Here is a 27,958-nt window from a genome sequence, read left to right as displayed (position 1 = left end):
TGGACTTGCTCCTCCCCTGGCATCCCCTGCAACAGCCCCAGTTCCACAGCCCAGTCAGGTGCCCCCCAGGGAACAAGAGAGAGCCTGACCGAGTCTTTTCCCACCCAAAGCTGAATCCCTAAATGGCATCAGAAGACCTTGGTACAGGTGTCCAGGAGGAATGCGATACTTGCCCGTTACAGAAGGGTGAATCTCTTCAGTCGTCTCTGATTCAGGAGGATCCACGAAGGACAGATCTTCCTCTTGTTTAACGTTTAGCGAGAACACAGACGTTACAATCGGAAGGCCTGCAATGAGAAATCAAACGTGTCTAGGAGGATTCACCGAGGACCTGCTAATATTAGATTAGGAAATGGATGTAAAGTCTCCAAACGTTTGATGTTAATCATCCATCCCCTGTGATCTGAAAATGCAAAGCCCTTTATATCCAGAACATTTACTTACCAATACTGGGGTCAGTCAGGTTCTCTTTTCCCTCCCACTCACAGTTTTGAGTGAAATATTTCTCATCTTCCTTTTTAATTTTGAATATTGCATCAGGATTAAGAATTGAATAACCTGTCAATAAAAACAGCCAAAGTTACATTTCAGATTTGTAGTTGTACAACCACTGGGGGGTTTCATGCATTTCCTATTCTGATGGGAGGGATGTGTATGTGATTGTGTCACTGGGTGTGCATTTGCCTGACAAAGCTTGCCAAGCAGAGAAAGTTGCAGGCTAACACTAGATAAAGACTAAACCTTAGAGGATTTTTGGTACAATCATTTCTAATCATCAGACTCCTAGATGAAGGCACTGCAGGCGTCAATCATCTCTGCAAGCCTGTGCCCTCCTGGAGAGAACGAATCCCAGCTTCTAAAAATCATCCATGAAGGAAAACCCAATGCACTGGGACATCAAGATAACTAGAGGCCAATGAGAGGGAGAGAGGGAAAATTGACCCAAGACATCTGGTAAACACTTGGAGGGTTTAAATGTTGTACTGTATTGATATCTAGGTTAGAGTAGTGAGCTGGGAATCAAGAAAGCCCATCGATGCTCCCTGTGACTTCCGGCAAGTCACTTCAACATCCATTGCCTTTGGTAGAAACTTACAGAGTCATTTGCGAAGCCACAATATTTTATCAAGGGACGAGCAAAATATCACGAAGAGGTGGTCCCGCGATATTTTGCCCCTCCCCAACGAAACAGCGCAGTGGTATTGCTGTGTTCTTCGATCGCAGAAAACGTCTGCAGTAAACAAGAATGCGGCTGGGGCTTCCTAGTCACAGAATGGTGGCTTTACTATGCATGGGGCTGCCAGAACAAATCCCCCCTGCAAAAATGTTGCAAAAGCAACCCTGCCTACCACAGGGCCAACTTTTGAGGTGGACCCACAATAAATAAGTGCGAAAAAAATAGAATGTAAACCATGCGGTGATGTCCTGCCCTTCTCTGCAAACCCCTTCCCATTAAATCAGCCCCCCCCGGGGGGCAGGAGGTTCTAACAAGACCCCTAAGGCTTTTTAACGAATTGGAGGGAGTGTAAGTTCAGGCCTCAGGGCCCTTTACATGTTACCATGGGAACCTCTGGACTCTCGCCAGCATCCTGAGGTTTCTGCAGTTAAATAGCTACACCTCCTTCCACTGTGGGTCACGGAAACAGATGCTTAAAAGCCAACGGCTGTGGAGAAAACGTCTCTTTATTAAATGCTACATAATAATATATTAAGGCCTTATGGAGACGGAGAGACTGGCATGAGTGCTACGGAAAGCACCGGTATAAAACTCTCAATCTCTCTCTCACTCTCTCTCAAATGATTTCACTGATAATAATATATTATATAGATTTTTCACTTGTACATGTCCAACGCTTCACTAGCTAACATAATCGTCAAAATTTCCGATTGGCTTTTTACTACAAACAATTAATCTGAATGGCCATGTGTTGATTTGCTGTTGCTGCACCTGTAAATTAATCCTCGCTTTGTGTGTAAACGTTATTTCAAGGCTTGCTACTAGCTGCAGTGTTAACATGGCCTTGCATCCGTTCTTTATATAGTTCTGTAAACCCTAAGGCCCAGTTCTCTTCTGATGATACAGCATTTCTGTCTAGCCTCTCTCCTTCGGTGGCATCTATCTGTCTAGCAAAACAAAGCACAACACTGAAGCAAAATTGCCATGTCAACCCTCCCAGGGGCCGTGCACAAGCCATCACGCGCGACACGCTGACCTCCGCGGCATTACTAAAAGGAAAAATCTCCCTTTCTTTAAAATGAAAAATTGCGACCACACCAACGAAAACAACGGCGAACGGGGCCGACACAATCGAGAGGGAAAGGAGAGTCCGAGAGAGAAATAAAAATAATTGCTTTTTTTTTTTTCCCAATCAAGCTTGCCCGGCAGTCTGTGGGTCCTTGCCTTCTGGGGTGAGTGAGCCGGGCTCCCCGGTTTCACTCCCAGCGCTGCAACACCGTAGGCTTAGGGTTCTCAACCCCTAGCCGCAGCTGCCTCAGAAACCAGGGGAGGGATGGTCCCCTCAGGACCTGGCAACCCCCTGGGAGGCAGACAAAAGACTCCTTAGTCCTTTTTTTTTTTTTAAACGTAACCTAAGATTAATATTAGTCTAATAACTCAAACTAAGTAATCAACCCAGACTGTAGGTTTTCCATCTCCACCATCTGCTGGAGACAGAGAAATACTGACAGACTGTAGGTGGCACCCTGGGATATAGGGCAGAGTCGGTCAAAACTTCTCTGTCTCCATCTGCTGGAGGGGAGGCAAAACCCAGGAATCTGGCTGATCCGGGTACGTACAGGGAAAAGGTATAATCTGAAGAAAAATACCAACTTTAAAGAGAAAATATATGGAAAGACTGGAGTACACATCCATGCCATTACTTGGACAAAAAATTACCGAGGAGGGTCTCCGAGGTAATTACCATGCTGGAACTCCCGCACATGCTCAGTAGAGCTAAAATCTTCTCTAGCTAGGAGAGATGAGACATCACCCAGGCTAATTCAGCCTGCAGCGCCGGGCGTCGCACGCACGAAGGAGCGCGACCTAAGGGGCCTGCCCCTTAGTGCGCCCCTTCGTGCGTCCCCCTTCGGGGTCCCGTCCTCACCTTGCCCTAACTGTTCCTCATCAATAGACTCCCCCCCTTGATAATCCTCGCAATCAAATCTGCTCCAGAAACACGGAAAGCCGCCGACCCGAACCAAGAATCTCAGGACAACAACTTGACCACTCCGAGCGCTCAGCTGCCTTGGCGACATGTAATCCATAAACGCCAGCCTGAAAATACAGTACTTTGAATGTACCCTGCATCTCCTGTTAGCTAAATTTGTCTATCTCCAAGACCAGGTTCTGACTCTGATTTCCTGACTAATCAACTTTCTCAGCTGCCCTCCTCCTTTGCCTCCGCTGCCCTCCCCCTTTCTCTGCCAGAACCATGTGCCTACTCTCCATCCCAAGACGGCACTGCCCCTCACTATGCAAGCCCCCTCCAATACGCCCTCACTCTCCCATCCCTCGCAAATCCCTAATACCCATTATGACCTCACCCCTCACACAACTTCTGGGCCTAACCACCCTAGCTATTTCCCTCTTTAATGCCCAATCCATCCTAAAAAAAGGACCTATACTAAATGACCTGCTCACGGACTACAATCCCGATCTATGTGCCATCACTGAATCCTGGTTAAAAAACACTGACCAGGTATTCCTAAATCAGCTCCTGACAAAGACATACGACTTCCTCTCCATCCCAAGACCTAAAAAGAGAGGTGGGGGTTTACTCCTGGCGGCCAAAAAAAGCCTCAGCCTCAGCCTCAAACTCCAAACCTCCCAACCCCCTCCCAAACTAGAAATTGCGCTATTTACATCCAAATCCCTGCAGATCTGCCTCATCTACGCCCCCCCAGGCCTAATTGAACAAGATCCCTCACCCATCACTAAATATTTCACTGTCAACATCAAAACAGATCTTCCCACCATTATACTAGGGGATTTCAATCTCCATGTGGATGCCCACCCTACCACCCCCGCCTGCGAGATTCTACTGGACACCCTCAAAGCCCAGGGCTTCAATCAAATCATTACCGAACCCACACACAAAGCAGGTCATACCCTCGACCTTATCTTTGTGAACTCTAAACTAACAACCTCTACCCCCCCTGTAGTCACCCCAGTACCATGGTCCGACCATTTCCTCATTAATGTAAGCCTTACAACCAAGTTCCCCACGCCTGCCACATAAAAACATAGTAAAACCATCTCCTTCCGTAAACCCTGCACCACTGAAGAGCTTACCCTAGCTTTCGACAAAGTAACCAACAACCTCGATCTCACCAACCCAGATACGGCACTACTCTCCTGGAACAATCTTACCACTACCATAGCCAACGAGCTTTGCCCCATCATCCACAAAGAAATACCCCTAGCACAACTTGAAAAAAAGAAACCATGGTTCTCCGCTAAATTAAAAATAATTAAACAAGACCTAAGAGCCAAAGAACGCGCTTGGCACAAGCAACCATCCGCAACACATAAAGCTACCTACAACAACACCTTACATATGTACCGTCAAGCGATTACCCAAGCCAAACGAGACTTCCACTCTGCAAAAATCCATGACTATCAATTTAATGCGAACGCCTTATTCGCATATGTCTCAGAACTCACAAGCTCCAACACTCCCACACTCAACGAGACAAACTCCAGTAAGAGATGCGAAGAATTAGCATTGTATTTCAAGAACAAAATCGATAACATTCTGCTTCGCTTCCCTGCCAACCCATCCCCCCTTGCCCCCCTACCCAATGACAAAAGGATCAACCTTGGAACCTTTGACCTCACTACCAACATGGAAGTAGAGGCTATTCTAAAAAAGATGAAACCAGCCACCCACACCTCAGACACCATTCCCTCAAAAACCCTCCTCTCTATTACCTCCGCCATTACCAAACCCATTACGGACCTAATCAACTGCTCCATCACCGCCAGCAGCATCCCAGACCCACTTAAACTTGCTATAGTCAAGCCTCTCCTAAAAAAACCCACACTTGACCCCACTGACCCTGCCAATTACCGACCGATCTCCAATCTGCCCTTCTTATCTAAAGTCCTAGAGAGGGTGATTAACAAACAACTGACTGACTTCTTAGAAGATCACAATATCCTCCACCCACTACAGTTCGGCTTCCGTAAAGCCCGTAGTACTGAAACCCTACTATTAGCCATGACAGACACCATACTCAAAGGTATGGACCACGGAAATTCGTACTTACTGGCCCTCCTAGACATTTCAGCTGCCTATGACACAATCAACCACCAAATATTAATGACCCGCTTGACTGAAATAGGTATTGCTGACACAGCCCTCTCATGGCTCTCCTCCTACCTCACACACAGAGAATACCTAGTAAAAATTGACAAACACGAATCCTCACACATCCCTATCACACATGGTGTCCCCTAAGGATCCTCATTATCCTCCACCCTCTTTAATATTTACCTCCTACCACTATGCCACCTTCTCTCCGACCTAGGCCTGAAATTCTTCCTATATGCAGATGACGTGCAGATTCTCATCCCGTTTCAAAAATCCATAAACGAACCCTTGCAACGCTGGGATTCTTGCCTCGCCACCATAAACTCCTTGCTATCTAAGCTCCACCTAGCTCTAAATACATCAAAAACAGAATTACTCGTCATCTCTAATCAGCCTGACCGTTTCACACTCCCCACACTACAGAACACTCTCCAGAATACAACTACGGCCCACTCTCAGCTCCATTTTGTAAGAGACTTAGGTGTCATTATAGACCAATACCTAAACTTTAAACCCCACATCAAAACTCTCCTAAAGGGAGGTTTCTATAAACTAAACATCCTTAAAAAACTCAAACCCCCTCCTTCACACCCACGATTTCCGTACAGTCATACAGACCACTATGCTCACGAAACTAGACTACTGCAACTCCCTTCTACTAGGCCTTCCTGCCACCACCATCAAATCCCTTCAGATTCTACAAAACTCCATGGCCAGGATCATAACCAGTACTCGAAAAAGGGACCACATCACCCCCATCCTAAAGGACCTACATTGGCTGCCCATCTCCTTCCGCTCACAATACAAGACTCTCACCATCCTTCACAACTCCTTACATAAGCACAATCACACCTGGCTAGATGAAATGCCGCATTACCGTTCCACTGACCGCCCCACAAGAACCGCCCATACAGGCACTCTCCACACCCCATCCCTCAAATCTGCACATTTATCGCTTACCAGAGAGAGGGCCTTCTCTATCGCCGGTCCCACCCTCTGGAACTCCCTCCCCACCTTCCTCCGCCTAGAGCCATCCCTACACAAATTCAAGAAAGGAGTCAAGACATGGCTCTTCCGACAGGCCTACTCCGATGTGAACCAAACATAAACTACCTCCCTTATTCAGTTTCCACCCTTTTCTCGTCCTCCAATCCCTTTTGCCCCCCTTTCTGTCCTATCCCTCCTCTGCCCTTCTACTCCCCCTAATTCCTCTGCCCTTCTACACCCCCTAATTCCTCCTTGCCACCCCTTAAATACTTTATATTGAAGAGAACAACCATTGAATTGATAAAATATTGCCGGTCTTTTATAGTACCATCTTAGTACTACATAAGTTGATTGTAACTGTACATATTTTTCAACTGTATATAGTTTCTCTATCTGTTTTATTTTCTCAATCTTTACTGCCTTTCCCATCTCCTCCCTGTCTCCTCCACCTCCCCTCTGCCCCTTCCTCTTCTCACCTTTTTCCCCCTCCCCTCCCTTGTTTTATTGTAATTTTCCTCCTTTCTGTTCACTGTAAACCGGCATGATGTGCTTCACGAATGTCGGTAAATAAAAGTTCATAAATAAATAAATAAATAAATAAATAAATAAATAATCGACTGAAAACTTGCCTTCAGCTACCAATGAAAAGGAGAGAGCTAAATCCCCCAAAAATAAATTAAGTAATTAAATAAATAGTGCAGAGCTAACGTATCAGGCCCTTATATAGACGATATGATTCTTGTGTCAGAATCAGAAAGATAAATCCTCCTTCCTCTTCCTCGGTGCTAACCTTTGGTGTAGAGAAAAGAGAGATGGACTCCACCTGGTCTTGTATTAAACCTCATGTTTAACATAACCAAGGGTCCATCAAGCCCAGCATCCTGTTTCCAACAGTGGCCAATCCAGGCCATAAGAACCTAGCAAGTACCCAAAAACTAAGTCTAGTCCATGTTACCATTGCTAATGGCAGTGGCTATTCTCTAAGGGGCGGATTTTAAACCCCCTGCTCGCATAAATCCGGCCGAATTTACGCGAGCAGGGTGCTCCTGCGACGGCGCGCCTATTTTACATAGGCCGCCGGCGCGCGCAGAGCCCCGGGACTCGCATAAGTCCTGGGGTTTCTGAAAAGGGGCGTGTCGGGGGCGTGTCGCCGAGTGACGCCGCGTTTGGGGAGCGTGGCGCCGGCCCGGGGGCATTCCGGGGGCGTGGCCGCACTCTCCGGAACAGCCCCCGGGTCGGGTCTTGGCGCGACAGCAGCCCGCTGGCACGCACGGATTTACGTCTGCCTCCAGCAGGCGTAAATCCATGGATAAAGGTAGGGGGGGTTTTAGATAGCGCCGGGGGGGTGGGTTAGGTAGGAGAAGGGAGGGGAGGGCGAAAGTAAGTTCCCTCCGAGGCCGCTCCGATTTCGGAGCGGCCTCGGAGGGAACGGAGGCAGGCTGTGCGGCTCGGCGCGCGCAGGCTGCCCAAAATCGGCAGCCTTGCGCGCGCCGATCCTGGATTTTATAAGATACGCGCGTATCTTATAAAATCCAGCTTACGCGAACGAGCAATTTTTTAAAATCTACCCGTAAGTGAACTTAATAGCAGGTAATTGACTTCTCCTCCAAGAACTTATCCAATCCTTTTTTAAACAGAGCTATACTAACTGTACTAACCACAAATTGTGCATTGAGTAATATTTATTTTATTTTTATTTAAGGTTTTTTATATACCAACATTCAAGACAGAAGTCCCATCATGCTGGTTCACAAAGAACAGGGGTGTAAATATAATAAACATTACAATTTGAACTGTAGTGTAGAGAAGCAGTTACATATAACAGGGAAACAATAACTTGGATTAAGAAGGAAAAAAAAGATCAGATAATTATATATGTAAATAATAACATTGTACGAGGTGGCTGTTAATGCTATAGCTAGAGAAGCGTGGTAGTTGAAGGGAGTTAAGTGATATTGGAGTTAGGAAAGGCCTGTGTGAACAGCCACGTCTTGAGTCTTTTCTTGAAGGTTGAGATGCTGGGTTCCATTCTAAGATCCTGGGGAATGGAATTCCATAAAGTTGGACCGGCTGTGGAGAAAGCCCGATCTCTTAGCGTGATGTGTCTGGTGGTTTTGGCTGGAGGTACTTGTAGTGATCCTTTGTAAGCGTCTCTTGTCGGTCTTGTAGAATGGTGTAATCGAAGGGGGAAATGGAGATCGATTGGGGCTAGTTGGTGGATACTTTTGAATATGGTGAGAGTGGCCTTGTATTTTATTCTGAAGTAGATGGGCAACCAGTGGAGGCCCATCAGGATGGGGGTTATGTGTTCTCTTCTACTGGTGTTTGTGAGTATGCGGGCAGCGGCATTTTGGACCATTTGCAGTGGTTTGGTGTATGATGAGGGGAGACCAAGCATGATGGAATTACAATAGTCCAGCTTTGCGAAAATGATTGATTGTAGAATTGTTCTAAAGTCATGTGTGTGGAACAGAGGTCTTATTCTTTTCAGCACTTGGAGCTTATAAAAGCAGTCTCTGGTGGTTTTGTTGATGCTAGCTTTCAGGTTTAGGTGATTGTCAATTAGGACTCCTAGGTCTCTCACTTGTGTAGTGTTTGGTACGGTAGGATGAGTGTGTGTGAGGGAGCTGTTTTCTGGTGTGATGAGTAGAAGTTCTGTTTTTGAAGAATTTAGTATCAGGTTGAGACTTGTGAGAAGCTGTTTGATCTTTTGGAGACAGGTTTCCCAGTGAGACAGTGTTTTTGCGAGCGACTCCTTGATGGGGATCAGGACCTGAATATCGTCAGCGTAGAGGAAGTGTTTGAGATTGAGGTCGGTGAGAAGTTTACATAAGGGTAACAGATAAATGTTAAACAAAGTAGGAGACAAGGAAGAGCCCTGAGGGACTCCTACTGACATGGGGTGAAGAGAGGATTCTTTATTGTGAATCTTAACCTTATATCCTCTGTTGCTGAGGAAGGTTCTGAACCATGACAGGGCAGTGCCTGAGATGCCTATGGCTGTTAGTTGGTTGATGAGGAGGGAGTGATTGACCGTGTCAAATGCAGATGACAGGTCGAGTAGGATCAGAAGGAAGGATTGTCCTTTGTCTAAGCCTAGGATGAGGAGGGTTTCCGTGCTTAAGGTTTTACGGAATCCGTATTGTGATGGGAAAAATAGGTTGTTGTCTTCAAGGTAATTAGAGAGTCGTGAGTTTACCAATTTTTCCATTATCTTGGCTATGAAGGGGAGGTTAGCTATCGGTCTAAAGTTGTTCGGATCGAGAGGGTCAAGATTTGGTTTTTTGAGAAGGGGTTTAAGTGAGGCTAGTTTAAGGTTGTCAGGGTAGAGTCCTTGTGTGAGGGAGCAATTTATGATATCTGCCAGGGTTTTGGAGATAGAGTCTGGGATTGAGAGAAGTAGTTTAGTTGGGATGTGATCTGAAGGGTGAGAGGAAGGTTTCATTTTCCTTAGAATTCCTTGGATCTCAATGGATGAAGTTGTGTCAAGTTCTTCTAACCGAGAGTAGTTGATTGAGGGTTGAGGAGAGGTTGGTGGATCAATGGGGTTAGTGGGGAACTGCGATAGAAGAGTGTTGATTTTGTTGTTGAAGAATAGAGCTAATTCTTCCGCTTTCGATTGAGCTTGGTCATGTGCAATCTCTGGTTGGTTTAATTGTGTGAGGTTGGCTACATAGCTGAAGAGGGCTTTGGCATCGAATACGATGTCGTGAATCTTCGAGGCGTAGTAGTCCCTCTTGGATCTTGAGGTGCTTAATTTGTATTGGTGCAGTGATGATTTGTAGGTTGAAAGGGTGTTGGTTCCTGGGTTTTTGCGCCATTTAGCCTCATTTTGTCTTAGTTGGAGTTTGAGCTTTCTAAGTTCTGAGGAGAACCAGGGCTGTCTTTTGGAAGAATTTTGGCGTGGTTTTTTTGTAATTGTAGGGCATAGCTTGTTAGCTATAGTTTCGGTGATGGTGTTCCAAGATTGGAGTGCTGTGTTCGGGTCTGTAAGGTCCAGTTGGTGTAGTTGTGGTGATAGGTGATTGTTGAGGTCTTCTGGGGAGCAAATTTTCCTGTAAGTGAAGGAGGGCAAAGGAATGCAAGCCGGGCTAGTATCTTTTATGGAGAATGAAGTTGTTATGAGGTGGTGATCTGACCACGGGACCTTTGTGCAATTTGGAATAGATAGGGGCTTGATTGCAGCGTTAACGAAGATCAGGTCTAACGTGTGGCCGGCTTTGTGGGTAGGTTTGTTAATTAATTGAGTGAAGCCTAGCGCTGAGAAGGCTGTGAGTAGGGTTTCACAGTTAGGTGATGGCTTGGGGTTATCAACGTGTAAGTTGAAATCCCCTAGGATGATAGCTGGAGAGTCTAAGTTGATGATGGAGGAGGTTAATTCGACTAGTGGTGAAGCATCTGATTCCAGAAGTCCTGGGGGGGCATATATGAGAAGGATTTGGAGCTTGTCAGAGGTGAAAAAGCCAAATTCAAGTTTTGAATTGGAATTGGATTGATGTAGAGAGAATCTGAGGTCTTTTTTAGTTGCTAAAAGGATACCTCCTCCCTTTTTTTTATGGCGGGGAAGCGAGAAGAAGTCGTAAGCCTCTGTAGGTAATTGATTAATTATTGCTGTGTCTGATGGTTTTAACTACGTTTCAGTGATTGCACAAATCTCCGGTTTCACGTCGGTGAGGTAGTCGTTTAAGATTACAGACTTTTTCGTTAGAGATTGGGCATTGAAAAGGCTTAAAGAGAAAAGGGTGAGGCCTAGGAGTTGTGTGGAAGGAGTGATTAGAATTGAAGAGAGGGATTTAAGGTTGTGTTGTTGGGCATGTCGGAGAGAAATTCTTTTAGGTGGTGTGTTATGTTGGAGAATTGGAATTGTGTAAAATGGGGCCATTTGTAAGAACTATGTTGCTCTGTGCAGGTTTGATGAATGCTAGCGGCTTGTAGGAGAGGTAGTATGAGTGCTTGAAGTTTGCAGGTGGGTCATGAAAAGTACTAGAAGCTTGCAGGTGAGGCTGAATGGCTGAGGGAAAATTTTCCGGCAAGGCTTTCCCCGATTAGTTTTAAATGTGCCACACGCTAACTTCATGGAGTGCCCCCTAGCCTTTCTATTATCCGAAACAGTAAATAACTGATTCACATTTACCTGTTATAGACCTCTCATGATTTTAAACACCTCTATCATATCCCCCCTCAGTCGTCTCTTCGCCAAGCTGAAAATTCCTAACCTCTTTAGTCTTTCCTCATAGGGGAGCTGTTCCATTCCCCTTATCATTTTGGTAGCACTTCTCTGTACTTTCTCCATCGCAATTATATCTTTTTTGAGATTCGGCAACCAGAACTGTACACAGTATTCAAGGTGCGGTCTCACCTGCCGTTGAAGCTCTTTGCTTCAACGGCAGGGGAGGAAGTCTTCAAGCATATCCAGCATAGCTCTCTGCTTCAACGGCAGGGGAGGAAGTCTTCAAGCATATTCAGCATAGCTCTCTGCTTCAACGGCAGGGGAGGAAGTCTTCAAGCATATCCAGCATAGCTCTCTGCTTCAACGGCAGGGGAGGAAGTCTTCAAGCATATCCAGCATAGCTCTCTGCTTCAACGGCAGGGGAGAAAGTCTGACACTTCAAGCATTTCCAGCATAGCTCTCTGCTTCAACGGCAGGGGAGAAAGTCTGACACTTCAAGCATTTCCAGCATAGCTCTCTGCTTCAACGGCAGGGGAGAAAGTCTTCAAGCATTTCCAGCATAGCTCTCTGCTTCAATGGCAGGGGAGAAAGTCTTCAAGCATATCCAGCATAGCTCTCTGCTTCAACGGCAGGGGAGAAAGTCTTCAAGCATATCCAGCATAGCTCTCTGCTTCAACGGCAGGGGAGAAAGTCTTCAAGCATATCCAGCATAGCTCTCTGCTTCAACGGCAGGGGAGAAAGACTGTCACTTCACTTTCAATGCATATCCAGCATTACTCTCTGCTTCAGCAGCAGGGGGAATGAAGAAAAGTGGATCTATATACAGACAACCAACAAGGATTGAATTACATAGTCGGGGTAAACAAGCATGGGTGTAGCTTGCTTATTGCGGCGGTTACTACCCCTAACTAATTAAGCTAGATATTTCATTTAGATGCAGCTCCAACACTGCTCTCTACATTAATGGTGGGGGTGGAAGGGTAATAGAACCAAAAAGTTACTAAGAGCCAAGAGAAACAGATAAGTATGAAAAAAAAGAGAGTGTGAAACTTGCTGGGCAGACTGGATGGGCCGTTTGGTCTTCTTCTGCCGTCATTTCTATGTTTCTATGATACAGAGGCATTATGACATTTTCCGTTTTATTCACCATTCCCTTTCTAATAATTCCCAACATTCTGTTTGCTTTTTTGAGTGCCGCAGTACACTGATCCGACGATTTCAATGTGTTATCCACTATGATGCCTAGATCTCTTTCTTGGGTTGTAGCTCCTAATATGGAACCTAACATTGTGTAACTATAGCATGGGTTATTTTTCTATATGCATCACCATGCACTTATCCACATTAAATTTCATCTGCCATTTTGATGCCCAATTTTCCAGTCTCACAAGGTCTTCCTGCAATTTATCACAATCTGCTTGTGATTTAACTACTCTGAACAATTTTGTATCATCTGCAAATTTGATTATCTCACTCATCTTATTTCTTTCCAGATCATTTATAAATATATTGAAAAGTAAGGGTCCCAATACAGATCCCTGAGGCACTCCACTGCCCACTCCCTTCCACTGAGAAAATTGTCCATTTAATCCTAGTCTGTTTCCTGTCTTTTAGCCAGTTTGTAATCCACAAAAGGACATCGCCATCCTTGTCTTGTGCCGTGTCGGATGGAGAAGGCCTCGGAATATGTTCCATTTACTTTCACCCTAGCTTGAGGGTCTATATATAATTGCTGCAGACCATTTAAGAATTTCGGACCGAAATTGAATTTCCTCAGGTGCTAAAAAGAAATGGCCAGTGTACCATATCGACCGACAGTAAAACAGTCAGTATATCTTTGTCCTGTACCCACCATATTAGGTCTACTAGCTTGCAGATATTGTCCGCTGCCATCCTACCGGGAATGAAGCCCGCTTGGTCTGTGTGGACTAGTCGACCCAGAATTCTATTAAGGCGAGATGCCATAATTTTAGCAAGAAGTTTAAGGTCAATATTTATGAGTGAAATCGGTCTGTACGACCCACAATTAGTTAGGTCATGTCCCGGCTTACCAAGAATAGTAATTCCAGCTGGCTCCCTCTCCCATTTGATTCCCATCCCATAAGTAGTTAAAGAACTCCTGCAGAGGGGTTATTAATACTAGGGCGAGCTTTTTGTAAAATGTGGGGGTATACCCATCGAGCCCTGGGGCTTTGTTGGCCTTAAGGCTCTTAATGGCCTCGACAATTTCATCCTGTGAGATCTCTCGCTCCAGATACTCCCTATCCTCCTCCGACAGACAGGGAAGATCTACGTCTTGTAGATAAGCTGCGATTTGTTCTGTACTAATGGCGGGATTATTGGTATAAAGATCCCCATAAAACTGTTGAAATCTGTGTCTTATGTCAGGAGGAGACGTAAGAAAACTCCCATCTGAACTACGAATCTTAGTAATCTGTGACTGGGTTTGCTTATGTTTCAGATAACGAGCTAAGAGTCTCCCCGACCGGTTACTTAATTCAAATTTCTCTTGGGTCATCAAGGCCAATTGGGCCCTCAATTCAGCGTCGGCCAGTACTTGCAACTCTTCTTTTGTTTTCTGTAACTGGGCATATACTGGCTTAGCCAATGTTCTATGATGTTGCTCCGACAGGTTGGCGATAGTGTCAATCAGGTCTCTTTTCATGTTCTATTTTGTTTTTTGAGGTGGACACTCCTAGAAATCAAGTGTCCCCTTAACACTACTTTCAAACACTCACATATAACCCTAGGGTCTCTCTCATTAACTTTGAGGTAGGATATGATTTCCTCTTCCAGTTTTTTTACAAAAGGTATCATCTCCAAGGAGTGAATCATTTAACCTCTACAGTCGGAAACCGACTCCTGCTGCCAATGCCCCCATATCTAAACCAACTAAAGCGTGGTCAGACCAGGTTATGGAGTTAATATATGCCTTCTGGGCTGTCTGTGTAATGTTTTATCAATCAAGATATAATCAATTCTCGAATAAGATTGATGTGGCGGGGAGAAGAATGTATAATGTTTGACATTTGGGTGTAGTTGACGCTATACATCCTCTAGTTCCCATTTGGCAATGAAGGACTTGAGCTTCTTTCTGGTTTTCCCTGTTCCCATTATGTTCCCTCCCGAGTTATCAACTTGTGGGCTAAGTGTGAGATTGAAGTCTCCCATAATTAATAAAGACCCTTCCGCTTCCTGGGTGAGTAGCTGATCTATAGAGTCCCAGAAACTCTGTGGATTTGTATTGGGAGCATATACATTCAACAGAGAGAACAGCTCTCCTTGATATTCAAATGTAATCAATAGATATCACCCGTCTGGGTCTTCAATATGAGATTTAATAACATAGTCATACCCTTGCTTAAACAGGACGCATACCCCAGCATGTTTGTGATTTTTAGTCGCTGGGAAGAAGAATCGGTAGGCAAACATGGGCCACTGTAATAAGTGCTCATAGCGCCGTCTCAGATGGGTCTCTTGCAAGCAGATAATCCCTGCAGGAGAGTTATGTAAATCCTGCTTCAAGAGATGGTGCTTGCGCGGGATGTTAAGCCCCTTGACATTTAATGATACAAATTTAAGAGCCATAGGTTACAGGTATATAAAATGGGTGACTGAGTCCACATGTTCCTTTCTCCTGATCTCAATAGTTCCCTCCCAAAATATCCTTCCTTCTAAGGTGATGCGATCCACAAAAGGCATCTGACTTCTCTTAAAACCATTACAGCCACTGACCACTTTTCGTGTGTGGGAACCCCCCTCCCTTCCCCCCCATTCTGTAGTCGCCAAGAAATCTTGGCGTTCTTGCGTGTGCAGGTGTAGGGCTCTGTGCTGCCCGGTAGCGAAATAGTCTCGCCCCTTACACCAGTTACCTCCTCATCCCATCATCTCGATCCCCCCGCCTTTGCAACAAAAAAAACTTTCCTTACACCAGTTCAACATATATTTCGGCAGCTCCAAAACTTTCCCTCTTAAAAGAAAGTAACCCCGGCTGCCATACCAAATCATCAATTAGAATAGAAACACTCCATTCATGTATTTTTAGTTAGCTCACAAACGTCCACCCGGATCCGGGTCAGCCCAGTCCTTCTTGTGTCCCAGTATTACAGGAAGCCTCCTGTCTCCGCAGTCTTCTGCCCCCTTGTTCAACACGCTACCAGCGCGGTGCTTCTGGGCGGCCTTTGCTCTCTGCTACAGTGGACTGCTGAACAGGGAGGCCCGCTGCGGTTAAGATGGCTGCCGCTTCATCCAGGGTAGTTGCACGTGAAGTGATCCCCTGAATGGTCACGGATATCCCTACTGGGAAGAGCCATTTGCAGCGAAGGCTTTCTTTTCGTAGCACGGAGGTAATCAGGCTGTAGGACTGTCGGCGCTTCAATGTTCTGGGTGAGAGGTCTGGGAGAACTGAAACTGTCTTGCCTTTCCATTGCCTTGCTTGCTTTTTCCTCGCCGCCAATAGGACCTTGTCTTTGTCCGGATACCGCAGAAAACAGGTAATGATGTCGCGTGGCAGGTTCCCGTTGCACGGCCCTAATGTTCGGTGTGCACGCTCCAGCTCGATCGTATGTTCGGGAGCCGTCTCATTTTCTGGGCCTGCCGCCTGAGATAGAAAAAAGGTTCAGAGGGAGTGGACCCCCGCATGGCAGTCGTTAGAGGCCTCCACTTCAGGGATCCCTCTGAATCAGAGATTGCTTCTCCGATTTCTGTTTTCAAGGTCCTCTAATTTGAGGAGCAGCTCATCTCCACCTTTAGTCACAGAGTCGCGTTGCAATTGCCATTTCTCGATCTTACTTGCATGCGATTCAAGCCTGATATCGCAGTCATCCACTCTGTGTCCCATCTCCTCGCGCATTTCTGCCATTTTATCGAGAAGTTCTTTTTTATTTTCTTTCATAACGCGCTGCAAATCACTGAACCAATGTCTCAATTCATCTCTCGTGGGTACCTCCGATAGCTGAGGACCGTGCGCCTCTCCTGAAGACTCAAAAACGTCCGCGGGCGGAGTCGCCATTGCGAGATCCATGCTGCCACCCTGTATTGCCGGATCGTCTCGGGGCTTCAAATAGGAGTATTTGGTCAGGTCAGTCCCTTTTTTCTTAATATACATGAATGTATAGGATCAGGAAAGTCTCTCTCATCAACTTAGCTTCAATTTCCGGGGGGATGGATGTTGATGGATCTTAGTTTACACTCGTGGTGCGCTGGAGCACTCCTCTCAGGCTGCCATTCTGCTCCGTGGCCAGACCACGCCCCGGGTTTTGAAAATTTACCCGTAAGAGGGTAATATTCTGCCACTGGCCAGATTGCAAAGTTAGCTGGATAAACTTATCTGGCTAGCTTTGGCAGGATATTCAGTAGCACAGCCACACCACTGCATACACCCTACTATCTTAAAGTTAGTTGGAAAACAGTATCCTGCTAACTTTAAGACTACCATATGGAATGACCGGAGTTAGCCAGATAAGTTATCTGTCTATCTTAATTCCATCCAGAATGCCCCTATGTTATCAGGCTAAACTTTAGCTGCCTAATGAGTTATTTAGCTAAATGCCACTGAATTCAAACCAGTAAATATTTATAAGGTAATTATGACTCACCCTGGGCTATACTGATAGGGCATGTAATTATAACAAACAGATAAAGGCAATTTTTTTTTTTTTTTTTTTACAGAAAAGAGCAGCATCTTTTGTCAGGTCTGCTGCAGAGGTGTCTCTCACTAGCCCTGGAGAGCCTCCTGTTGGACTTAACATGGCATCGAGAGCCAGGCCCTTCATTTTAGGTGCCCCTGGCACCTGGGATTTTTCCAGGCCTGATTAAATGGCAGCAGCCATCCTGCAATGCTTCTAGGGGTGGCAGATGATAGAAAAGACAGATTTACCCCGTGACATGAGGAGGCCGTGAATCTCCTTGATGACCTTCCTGTACAGCTCCTTCTGCCTTTCTCCCAGAATGTCCCACTCCACTTCCAAGAAATAGGCCGCCACGTCGCTGAATGTGATGGATGCCTAGAAAAACAAATAGGAAACCCTCAGCTCCTCTCCCTCCAGTTTCAATATAATGTGTGTGCAATAAACTGTGGTATGATATTCCACCTCTCCCCAAGATGGACTCAAGGCGGATTACAATCAAAGTTAAACTGAACTACAGTTAAAGTGACATTAGTCTCAAGGTAGATTGCAGTCAAAATAAAATCACATTTATAGTTATAGTAGCATTACAATTTTCAATCAGAATAAAGAAATGTGAACATGAAGGTAGGGCATCTGTACAAATGAGGTAGATTGGGAGCAATTCTTGGTTGTAGCAGCTAATCAAGGACAGAATAGGTAGGAGGAGAGCAAGAAGAAAAGGAATGGTGCAGGGGTAAAGATGCATTGCCCGTGGGGCAGGGATGTAGTTCAGATGAAGTAAGAATCCTGAGTACAAAGCTTAGCGATGTCTGAAATTGCGCTCTTTGATAAAAGGCTCCAGCAATTAGGTTATAGAAGGGAAGGACTCTGCTGAGACCTTGGTCAGTGAGATCAGCTCTCTAGCAGATTATAGCATGCAGGGAACTCTGTTCTCTTAAATCTCCGGTATTTTGTACAGATTGTATCCAGAAGCACACTGGAAATCTTAGGTGCTGGCTGATTCAGAAGCTGGATGAAGGAGGAGGTAGCAGCACATGAGGACCAGAGGCATTGACTTGTGCGGGTTGGATGAAGGAGTAGGAAACAGCAGCAGTAGGTGAACAGGTGGGATGGAGAGAGGCTGGTGGGTTGGTGTCTGAAGGTAGGAAAATGGAGAGTGCAGTGTCGGGCCTGGGGAGGGAGGGAGTGAGCGTGGTATGTGTGGGGCAGTGTGTGAGAGAGGGTGCCTGTGCACATATGAGAGCGTGTTCATGTGTGCAGGGCTGACTCCAGATGGTGGGGAGTCCCAGGGCAAATTAGCTGAACTAGGGCCTCACTATGCAAGGTTGAAGAGTGAGAGGAAGACTCCCCTTACCTAGGTCACCTCGCTGCCTGCCAAAGTTATGACAGAGCAGTCACATTGATTTGCCTTCACCCCCAAGACAGCCCTGCTCCCCAACCTCACCCCTCAGTTCACACGTTCCCTTTCCTTCCCCCACCTCTATTTCCTGAATCCCTGCATCCCCAGCTTGAAATCTGCATATCTGGAAACTCTCCGGATTTGGCCTGGAGACACCGGAATTCTAAAGCCGGGTCTCCGGGCCAACACCAGAAATCTTTGGGGGCTGCTGTACAAATGGGTCCCCATTGAAAGGAGAAGGAGCTTCAGCTTCACAGCTGGAATACAGAAAAAAGTCGGCTTGTGCAGACCCAACGACAAAATCTGCTGCCTAATGGCGTAGTCATTGTGAACCGTGCCGAGTCAAAGGCAAGGAGAAAGGTGGCAGCGGGAGCGATGCGATTTCACAGGATCAAAACCAAAAAACTAGGAACCTCACCAACAAATCTGACAGTTGTGAATCGTGAAAACTCAATGTGCATCACAACATTTTTTTCATTATACATCATTTTTTAACTGTTTTTTATTTTTTTACTTTCTTGAGACAGCTTTTCTGTTCAGATGGACCTGTAGACAAGGATCTAACAGCCTTGCCCACATTCGCGATGAGATAAGAGTATAATATATCTGGATGCAGACAAAGGACGTGGAGAAACAACGGTCTCAATTTGTCACGGTGGCATTATCGGCATTGGCCTAAGTATCACCTTCTTTTTTGAGACATATTTTTAAATTGAAAAAAAAAAAACAAATTTAAAAAATGTTTTTCCAAAACAATTACGGATTGTCATACAAAAATGTTGTATTAGGTGGTTTGGGTGGATGTTAATGATTATAGTAGTCGTCCACAGTAACCTGGATGGTACTTAGTTTGGACCGTTTATGAAACTACCACCTTCCACTATGTTGTATTGACAGCTTATTCTTCTCCATACGAGTGTAGCAGAGTTGGTTTTACAAAATGGGCAAATCAAAGGATGCGTAACTTGTAGACAAGCACGTGGGAAAATGCTTAAGTGTATATTCCCGTTGGTCTGTTGGCGCATTGTAAGCAACGTGGAAACTCTTTTTGAATGTTTGCTGAATATTTGCCTTAATTGAGAGGAAATTCTCAGTTTCCAAGCCACGTAGATATTTTGGGTTTTATCTTATATAAGCATTCAATAAGTTTGCATTACAAAACAATTTCTAAGAATAAGTAGAAAATTTGAGGGCAGTATGGGGAGGGATAGATGGATGATCGAACTATCTAGTGGAGTCTTTTCCTTTTCTGAAGTCTTTTTCCTCCCTCTTATATAAAATTGATGTAAAAATTCTAAATCAAAAATTAAAACTGCATGAGATGTCCTTTTTTCCTGTTGGATATTATTCTCCTATTTGAACTATTTCTTACCTTATGGGCATTAAAAGAAAGGGGAAACCCATGACCATCCCTCTTGGTTGGGTCAGCCTCCTTTTTCCGGGCCAATGGATGGATGCCCGCGTGGTCCGAGGTGCAATTTTGCTGGGCGAGACGCCGCTGGAGAGTACGGGAGGAGAAGATGAGCTCCCGTCTTCTCCGTGGCTTAGAGACGTTGCTGAGCGCAGGGTTCGGAACATCTCCGAGGGGCCCAGCCCTTGATCGCGCACCAGAGCCGCGCCCAGTGCAGTGGCTAACTGGGGATGTCTTTGCTGCAGTGCCAGGGTCATGGAGTGGGGAGCTGTGCGCTGAAGGTCCAGTTGCTTCTTGTATCATCATGGAAACTCTCAGCATTCAACAAGGATCGACGGACATGCCTGGAGCGGACGAATCTTCTGCTTCTTTCTCTGCTTCCTCTACACCCTTGACATTTATACGGGGTTCCCAGAGTAGTGTCAACGTGATGAGACCAACTCATTTGACTTTGGCGTCTTTATGGGATGCTGCATTACTCTCTCATGTGTGCCTCTTCAAGAGAAAAATGACCATTTGGAACATCGCATGCAGGCTTTAGACATTAAGTCCTCTTTAACTTGGAACAGCTGATTCCACAAATCCAGGCTGAGGTTAAATAAGTGAAGCTTGTTCAAGATTGTGTTACCAAGGAAATGGCTTCTCTATGGGGAAAATTGGAGAATTTGGAAAATCTTGCTAAAAGCAGAAATCTACATCTCATTAATTTTCCTGAACTCCCATCGATCTCTCCAAGGGAGATGTTTAACATAGAAGCATAGAAATGACGGCAGAAAAAGACCAATCGGCCCATCCAGTCTGCCCAGCAAGCTCCCACACTTATTTTCCCATACTTATCTGTTTCATCAACCACCAAGTTCAGGGCCCTTGTTGGTAACTGTTTGATTCAAATTTCTTGCCTTCCCCTGTCATTGATGCAGAGAGTAATGTTGGATTTGTATCAAAGGTGAGCATAAGGCTTAATGGTTAAGGGTAGTAACCGCCGCATCCAGCAAGTTACCCCGATGCTTGGTTACCCAGACTGCACAGATGTCTTGTTGGATGTTGTCTGAATGTAAATCCTGTTTTCCACATTTCCCCCTGCCGTTGAAGCAGAGAGCAACGCTGTATATGCATTCAAAGTGATGTATCAGGATTAATTGGTTTAGGGTAGTAACCACCATAATAAGCAAGCTACCCCCACGCTTATTTGTTTACCCAGATTGTGAAGTTCAGTCCTTGTTGGTTGTTGTCTGAATTCAAATCCTCTTTTCCACATTTCCCCCTGTTTAAGAGATATTTGATAGAAGTCCTGAAAGTGCCTGAACATGCAATTCCATCAATCTCCAAAATTTAATATCTACCTCCGTTTAAGAAAAAAAGAAGGGACGCTCTCTGGTTTTGCGGAATTGGCCCTGACTATGGTTGCTGAAGAGAATTTAAATGTGACACATTGTTGGAGACTTCAGATGCTGCATTTGCTAGCCCTTCTATGGTGTTTCCTTAGTCTAAGAACCAGATAGAGACTGGCACGTGAGACTTTTCTTTTAACATCGTACTGAGACTTTTCTACAACTTAGAGTGAGAATATTTCCAAATGTGGCTAGGAAGACACAGAGGAAGCACAGACAATTTCTTTTGATAAGACCTAAAGTTCAGCAACTAGGAGCTTTGTTTCTTCTTAAGTTTCTATGTAAATGCTATTTTAGGTTTTAAGAGAATTCATTTTTTTTTTAACTTAGTCAGCTGACCAATTTTTTGAACAGTAGGTTAGTACAATCTGAGGCCTTCTCTGCAGTTCTAGTGCTTCTTTGATAACCCGTTGAGATGAGTTTAGGTTCACATTGATAACCAAGCACTGAGGCATTGCCATAGGCCTTATATTTTCCTATTATGTTATTCTTGGAATTGTGGTATTATATTCCCTCTTTTGAGGACTTGTCTTAGAATCAATGTGTTATTTTATTTATTTATTTACTGATTTTATATACTGTCATTCGGTGAAGCCATCATAACAGTTAACAACAATTAAAATGAAATAAAAATACAGCAAAAGAACAAAAATACATTCCAAGATAAAATAATAATAAAAGAACAAGTCTAAACAACAATTAGTAAAATAGCTAGTAAAATTAAATAAATAATTAATACTACTTTTTTCCTTGTCTTTTGTTTTTCTGTTAATTATTTAACATTTTTTATTCTCTGTTTTCTATCAAGAATTTTGTCATCTTGAGTCTATCTGAAAAATTGCATAAATAAAAAGTAAAAAAAATATTTAAAATATTTAAAAATTATTTATAATAAAAAATATCGTAGTGCGTATTTAGTTTACATGATATTCAGCTATCAGACTTGTTGGCGAGCTTCCTAGTGTTTTGTTTTTGACATATATTTCCCTCTCGAGTCTCTCTTGCTTGTGATTGCACAAGGCCCAAGAGAAGGAGGTGGGATTATAAACTCTGGGGCCATGTGGGCTAATGTTGAGTAAAGAGGAAGAGGCAGAATCACCATCGCTCTTACTGCTGGCTCCTGAAAGAGCACTCACTACTGCCTCCATGCTCCCTGACCTCAAAATAGCCCAGCACAGCCGATTTGAATCCTGAAGAGACAGAGGGAAGGAGGGAGGGTAGGATGCTCCTCACAGGCCCGACTACAGAAGAGGCCCCTCGGCTTAGGAGAGGCCACACACTGTCTTCACAAAACCCAGAACAAGGAGCTCGGGGAGGAGAGGGCAGCACACACCCAACAAAAGGTGAGGTTCATTCCAAGGTAGGCGCAAAACAAACCACATTTGGAGACACTGCTCCCAAAGGACTGAAGAGGCAGGGTGAGCCGTACTGCAGCAGCCCTGGCGTACAGGGACTTAAGGCTGCTGTTGCTGAAAAGGATTTGAGTTGGTTTGACTAGAGCAGTGGTTCTCAACCTTTTTCTGGCCGGGACACACCTGACAGATGGTTCTCACATGCGTGACACACTGAACATGTGACCATCATGGGGCTAAATGTAAATATGCACTCTGCATCCACAGGAATCCTCTCAACCCCCAGCAATGAGTGCAGAACAGATCTAGGGCATTACCCTGTACAACTCGCCATACAAAAAAGATATTCTGGTTCTGATGACATCTCAGTAAAAGCAAAACAAACTCCCTTTACTACCAGGCACAATAGCCTTCCTTATGAAAAGACAGTAATTTACCACTAATGCATATCCTATTGAGAAAACACAACAAATAAGATTGATTCAAATGCCTACATGCTAGTAAAATATCTCACCTCTGTCACACACCCAGAACTGACCTTCACCAAGGACAGAAAGACCACAAATTACAAATATGGAGACAGAAACCGGAATGGAAAACCAAAAAAGCCACTCTGCATGCAGTGCAAACCTGGAGAAATGGAAAGAGAAATACAGCACCTAACAGACTCTCAGGATTTGCAATAATGCACAAAAACTAAACCGCACAAAGTTACACCTGTATTATGGAACACACTCAAATAGTAACAACCCTATCTAAGAAATACAACTATTAAACCAGGCCCTAAACACTAATACATTTCCTATTGGGAAAACAGAATAAGCCAAGCTGCTATAGAGCCCCACACAGAAATAATTGCAAAGTTGTACTAAAAATGTTACAAAACAGCTGCTGAACAGAATAATATCCAACAATTAAAAACTAATAAAAATGATTAAAACATGTCCAAATATCAATAAAATATTTCAAAACAGCAGACATCGCATAATACCCAATAATTAAAATAGCAGTCAATCAAGAAAAATAAATTTAAAAAGCCACCTTTATTTACCCTCTCCAGCAACTCTCCTACTCCTTTCCCTTCCAGGTCAATAGCACTCACCAGAAGCAGCAATGGCTGCTGAAGCTCTGTCCTCACAGTCCTCTTCCTTAGCGCCCACAACTAGTCACTTACACACACACACACACACACACACACAATTAGACCCCACGACCAGTCTCAGTCTCTCTCTCACAGCAACACATCACCTCCCTGACCAGTCTCTCTCTCAATCACACACATGCTCTCTTATATACACGCTCTCAATCACACACAAATGCTCTCACACCCATTTACACCAGCTCTCACCCAGGCACCGATTCACACCCACAAGCTCTCACCCAGGCTTTCATTCACACCAGCTCTTACCCAGGCACCCAGCACACCCACACATAAAAGCTCTCACCCAGGCACCCTTTCACACCCTCAGACACGAGCTCTCACCCAGGGACCCATTCACACTCTCAGACACAAGCTCTCACCCAGGCACCCATTCACACACACACACAAGCGCTCACTCAGTGATCCATTCACACACACAGACACAAACTCGCACCAAAAATCTCTTCTTCCTTTACTGCAGGGATGGTCTCCAGTTCCGCCTCGACTTTACTCCAGCTGGCCTTCCTTTTCGCCGCCACGGGCATGGGCTCCCGTGGCGGCTTTGCTTCGTCGGAGTTCAACACTGCCATTCCTCCCACCCCACCCCCGGGCTCTGCGATGCCTGCCTCACCGGCCAATCAAAGGCTTCTTCCCTTCTTCCTACTCCCACTGGCAGGTAGAAGGGAGAAGGCTTCCGATTGGCCTGCGCGGGGGGCAGGCAGAATGAAGGAGGCTTCCCATTGGGCAGTGGGGGTAGGAAGAAAGGAGGCTTCCAATTGGCCCGCGGGGGCTGGAAAAAGGGAGAAGGAAAGTACGACGGGGCAGTGGGACACTGGGAGACGCGACACACCTGCCGGTGTTTGGCGACACACCGGTTGAGAAGCGCTGGACTAGAGCATAGGCAAGCGTGGGCCAGGTGAGGCCTGCGGTGGGGTTCATACTGAGATGAGGCTGATAGGGTCAGAGGGAGTGAGGGGTTGAGAGAGACAAAAGACAGAGACCACCGGGAACAATAGGGTGTGGGGTTTGAGACAGAGTGCGCTGATACTGCTGTTTCACCGCTGATACACTATGAGGTTTTGAATGTGTTTGTGTGAGTGTGTTTAGTATATTTGTTACTCGCCTCTAGAGAAAGACAGAGGCGAGGTACAATGAAAACACTCATAAAATATATGCAATACAATACAGTAAACATAAAACCATAAAACAGACATTAAATATCAGATGTTAAGTACATTCTGATAGGAATTTACAAGTATATATCAGACAAAAGTGAACACCCACGGCCCCCCCCTCCCCCCTGACACACACACACACAAAATAAATCAGCATATCTTAAACTGAACCTCTAAAGAAATGAAGGCAATAATCAAATCAAACAATAAATTATTGACCTCTAAGGCATCCTCAAATAAATATGTTTTCAGTTTCTTTTTAAATGTTATTATGTGTGTGACTTGATGATGAATGCTTGTTTTATTGTTTTATAAGTAATTCTGAGGAGAGGTCAAGCTACCAGATTTAATTTTGCTTTTTATTTTGTCTTTGTCAAATAAGGTTTAATGATTAAAACAATAATGTGGGGGTGAAATAGTTCATTTTACTGTTTTTTTTTAAATTATGCTTTGATCATATTGTATTTATTATGTGTATTCACATGTTGTACATCCCTTTTTGTTGGGTGTCCGGAAAAAGCAATCGATAAATAGATTAAAGAAACTGAGATGGCACTGCTGGGGCCGGTCTCTCTCTCTCTCCCCCAACTCCACATCCTGTACTCAGCAATTGCTCTGTCTCAACACCTGAGACAGAGACTGCTGAAGTCAGGCTAGTGAGAGGGCAAAGGAGCGGGCGCAAGTGTGTAAGAGAGAAAATTAATCTCTTTCTCCCTCGGCTCCACCAGAGTAAGCTAATAGATGTACATGCCCACCCGTGATAACCTCGGGCCCTGCCAAAAAAAACCAAAACAAAACAGTCCTGGCTACGTCACTGCTGCTGCTCCATGGGCCCAAAAGAAGAGGAGGAGGCTGCTGGGTTTGGGGTGGAGAGAGAGAGAATCAGTGAGTGTGTGTGTGCAAGCTGGAGAAAGAGAGAAGTGAGTGTGTGTAGGCATGTGGGTGAATGCGTGCGAAGGAGGGAGAGAAGTGAGTGAGCATGTGTGACAGTGTATGTGGGAGAATGAGACCGAGGGTCAGGGAGTGTGTCTATGAGTGTGAGAGCAAACATGTGGGCGTTCGTGTGTGCATATAGGAGAGAGTTTGTGTGCATACTGCCTGCACCCGCCCCTGACACCCCTTCCCCTCACCCCCCCCCGCTAATCCATGAAAGTCTCAGTGTGACTATAAATTAAAATTTCCCATCTATGGAAAGCTGCTCTTCCTGATTCCCAAGGGCAAATCTCTCTCCCCCCTCTGCAGTCCGGCCAGCAAGAGTGGGTCTGGCAGGTCCATTGCTTCTAACCTGTTCTTGCTGCTGCTGACTTCTCTCCCCTTCTCATGGGATCAGTTCGGCTGTTTGACCTGTAGTATAGGGAGACAAATTAGCAGCCATAGGAATGGGTTAGAAGCACCGGCTCCTCTCTCCTGCTGGCTAGGAGTTTCATGGCTCCAGTGGGGCATGAGAAGCAGCTATTCTTCACCCTGCAGGGCTACATCAGAGAGGGGATGCATCAGAAGCAATGGTGGCCCCCAAGCCGCAAGGAACGAGAGGTGACATATTAACAGGGAGGGTGTGGGGGGCAGGGTTACTATAGTTACATGGGACTCCTAAAAGAACAGGGTAGTTGCCCCAGTTTGCTGCATGTTTATGTACATGAGAGAGAGAGAGACAGTCTGCATGCCCGTGCATCCTGCAATTCTCTGCTGATCTCAGGGTGAGCAGAACACAAAGCTTCCCAGTAAAGATCTTTGCACCGTGCTGCGAGGAAGGAAGGTTGGAAAAGCTGCACAGGGAAGAGATTTCCTCTAAGTGCTGGTGCCATGTACGCAAGAGGACAGCGAAGAATTCCTCACCTGATCAGAAACCAGGGCAGACATTTATATCCTGTTTTCTCTCTCTGAATTCTGCAGTTGCAGGGGTGGATTCAGGCTGGAGATTTTCCCCGTTCCAGGTTAGGTGCTGGGAAAAATGATTTAAGACTGGAGGGGGGACTGCGCTGGTCCCTGAGGGGGATCGGATAAAGTCCTTCCTGTCTCCTGCTGCAGATCCGGAGCTGCGGCTCAGAGAGATGTTGCCAGTCCCGGGAAGCGGAACGCTTCTCCTTTTATTTTGGAGTCCCTTCTGCTCCTTACAGCCCTGCAGTCAGATCCCAGAGGAGGAGAAAGCACAAAGCGTTCCCGAAGCTCCTCGCAGAGTCCTCGCCGCTTCCTTTTCAAGTGCATGCTGGGTAGATGGAGCCCCCCTTCTTAAGATGGATCTGGGGAGATAGCAGGGGGCTGGAGGGTGTCTGAGACAGGAGGTACAAGTCAGGCATCCAGATTAGTCCTGTTTCATCTTTTCTACAAACTTGTCATTTTTTATTGGGGGGGGGGGGGGGGGCATGGAATCATTAAAAAACAGCAATTCTGTGGCTGCAATGAAGAATGGGATTGCCAACAGCCCAAAGGGAAAAAGGGGAATTGGATTCAGATGACAGCCAATGCTGGGTCCTGACGTTTACAGTCCAGGGTTCTAATAGGCAGCCATCAGGGAAAAAGCACAGGACATCTTCTGAATTATCAAGAAGGATGCTCACCCCATTAAAATGCTGCTAGCAGTAATTTAGATATGGGTTGTACAATTGCTTGTTTTTGATTGTTAATATTAATACCCTTAACAAAATGCATGGGGTTAACCTGCACTGAGTGACAGTTAATACCATAAGAAACTTGCTGGGCAGACTGGATGGATCATTTGGTCTTTTTTCTGCTGTCATTACTATGTTATTATGTATTTTTTTTGTGGACTTGTACCATGTCAGGAATTGCTTCAGGAACTGGTCAGTAATTCTGAACAGACACTAAAAGCCTGGAATCCGCAGCACTTTCTTTTTATAGATGAGGGTATACAGAAAGCAGAATCAGCAGTGTTGCCAATTCCTACTTGAAGAAAGTCACCAGATCCAAAGTTTCCAGATTTATTGATTGATTGATTGATTGATTTTTATATACCGACATTCGTGTACACA

At 45.2% G+C, this 27,958-nt stretch overlaps 1 protein-coding gene across 1 annotated transcript; it reads right to left on the bottom strand.

Annotated features, from left to right (window-relative positions):
- Positions 1–54: 54 nt before the first annotated feature.
- Positions 55–27,070, bottom strand: LOC115083199 (zinc finger protein 398-like). Its single transcript, XM_029587005.1, has 4 exons — positions 26,805–27,070; positions 17,348–17,474; positions 445–558; positions 55–287 (listed from the first exon to the last, which is right to left on the bottom strand). Exons 1-4 carry the CDS (start codon positions 26,826–26,828, stop codon positions 55–57), a joined length of 498 nt encoding a protein of 165 aa, XP_029442865.1. The 5' UTR covers positions 26,829–27,070.
- Positions 27,071–27,958: the final 888 nt, after the last annotated feature.

This window comes from Rhinatrema bivittatum, chromosome 2, assembly GCF_901001135.1.
Source record: "Rhinatrema bivittatum chromosome 2, aRhiBiv1.1, whole genome shotgun sequence".
Lineage (NCBI taxonomy): Eukaryota > Metazoa > Chordata > Amphibia > Gymnophiona > Rhinatrematidae > Rhinatrema > Rhinatrema bivittatum.
This window is presented reverse-complemented; position numbering and strand designations above follow the sequence as displayed.

Excerpts from the sequence above, each read along its gene's own strand:
- LOC115083199 (XM_029587005.1), bottom strand. The coding sequence starts at position 26,828 with ATGTCTGCCCTGGTTTCTGATCAG. Across the intron at positions 559-17,347 it reads CGGCCTCCTCATGTCACGGG|GTTATTCAATTCTTAATCCT; the intron begins GTAAATCTGTCT and ends TTTTATTGACAG. Across the intron at positions 288-444 it reads CCTGACTGACCCCAGTATTG|GCCTTCCGATTGTAACGTCT; the intron begins GTAAGTAAATGT and ends TTCTCATTGCAG.